At 42.5% G+C, this 1393-nt stretch overlaps 1 protein-coding gene across 1 annotated transcript; it reads right to left on the bottom strand.

The window, feature by feature from the left end:
- Positions 1–513: 513 nt before the first annotated feature.
- LOC143532418 (uncharacterized) lies at positions 514–1093 on the bottom strand. Its single transcript, XM_077027473.1, has 2 exons — positions 866–1093; positions 514–762 (listed from the first exon to the last, which is right to left on the bottom strand). Exons 1-2 carry the CDS (start codon positions 1091–1093, stop codon positions 514–516), a joined length of 477 nt encoding a protein of 158 aa, XP_076883588.1.
- Positions 1094–1393: the final 300 nt, after the last annotated feature.

Below are 1393 nucleotides of genomic sequence, written 5' to 3'. Positions count from 1 at the left end.
GAAGGAGAGAATTGCACTTGAGAAAGTGTTTTGGTCTTTCCAGGTGCAACCTCTACCTTAATGCTGCCTGTACCCTCAATGTGTATGCTCTTTCCATTCCCCATCTTTACATTTGCCTTCTTTGTTTCATCAAAACTTTGAAACAACAACCTTTGCCCAGTCATGTGGTTTGAACAACCACTATCCAGGAACCAAACTTTGTTCCCACATGCGACATTTGTAGCCATGCACAGCTGCTCAGTATCATCCTCCTTACTATCTTCAGGACCATTTTCATTTAAGGCTGCACCTGCTTGTGGTTCAGCCCAGCAGTCAGCCTTAACGTGTCCAAACTTGTTACAGTTATAGCACTAGATGCTACCTCTGCCTCGACCTCCAGCACGACCTCTCCCACGACCACGTCTACGGCCTGGACCTCTTCCTCTACCACGGCCAACAGCCTGGTTTTCATCAATTTCTGCAGGAAAAGCCTATTCTTCCTTAACCACATCAACCGCCCTATTAACTCGTGCCTCATGCCTGTAATGACCCCATGAGTTGATCAAAAGACAATTGTGTTAAGTCTTTTGATTCTTCAATTGCGGTAACCATATGGTCCCACTTAGATGGTAAGCTTCGAAGCACTTTATCAATGACCAGTTGGTCCGATACAACCTCTCCATAGGCCCGTTTGTTGTTCATAATCGTCATAACCTTAGAGAGAAACTCAGAAACACCTTCACTTTCATTCATCTGAATAGTTTCAAACTCTCTTCCCAACCCCTGCAACTTCACCGTGAGAACCTTTGAATCACCATGAAAACTTGGTTTGCAAGAGAGTCTAGGCATGGTTTGAGGTTGAAGCAGCAACGATGCGAGAGAATACACTATCGTGCACTCCTTGTTGGATTAACGAGAGAGCTCTCGCATCTTCTTTGGTATTTTTCGCCAATCTCGCGCCATCGGTGTCTTCCTCAGAGAAACCCTGATTCACAAACTCCCACAACCCTTTTGATCGAAGCAGCGTTTTCATGCGGATACTCCAAAACTCGTAACCCTCACCCTTGAACACCGGAGTGAGATTATGAGCAGACTCTGATGATGAAGACGCCATGAAATCAGATCAATACTTAAGAATTTTGATTAAGAACCTTGTGCTCTGATACCACTATATTGGGTAATTAGAGGATAACACAAGTTGTTTGGGATTCGAATGAATCATTTTGATTAATAAAAGCTGCTTAAATACAAGATAAAATAAGAAAACCAACCACGACTCTACTAAACCACGACTTCAACTAACTACCCACTAAACAAGCATGATAACAAAATACTAGGGCTTTAAACCCACGGCAGAAATAAACACGTTTAAAATAAACAAAGGAAACATAAAACAAATAAACTCTTAATCCAT

This window comes from Bidens hawaiensis, unplaced genomic scaffold (genome assembly GCF_021521415.1).
Source record: "Bidens hawaiensis isolate Kalapana, Puna unplaced genomic scaffold, B.hawaiensis_p1.1 tig00009445_1, whole genome shotgun sequence".
Lineage (NCBI taxonomy): Eukaryota > Viridiplantae > Streptophyta > Magnoliopsida > Asterales > Asteraceae > Bidens > Bidens hawaiensis.
Note: the sequence above shows the minus strand (reverse complement) of the source record. Positions and strands in the feature narration are given on the sequence as shown.

Bases quoted from the DNA above. Each gene is read 5' to 3' on its own strand.
- LOC143532418 (XM_077027473.1), bottom strand. From the start codon at position 1,093: ATGGCGTCTTCATCATCAGAGTCTGCTCATAATCTCACTCCGGTGTTC. The intron at 763-865 runs GTATTCTCTCGC...GTGAAGTTGCAG, and splicing joins AACAAGGAGTGCACGATAGT to GGGTTGGGAAGAGAGTTTGA.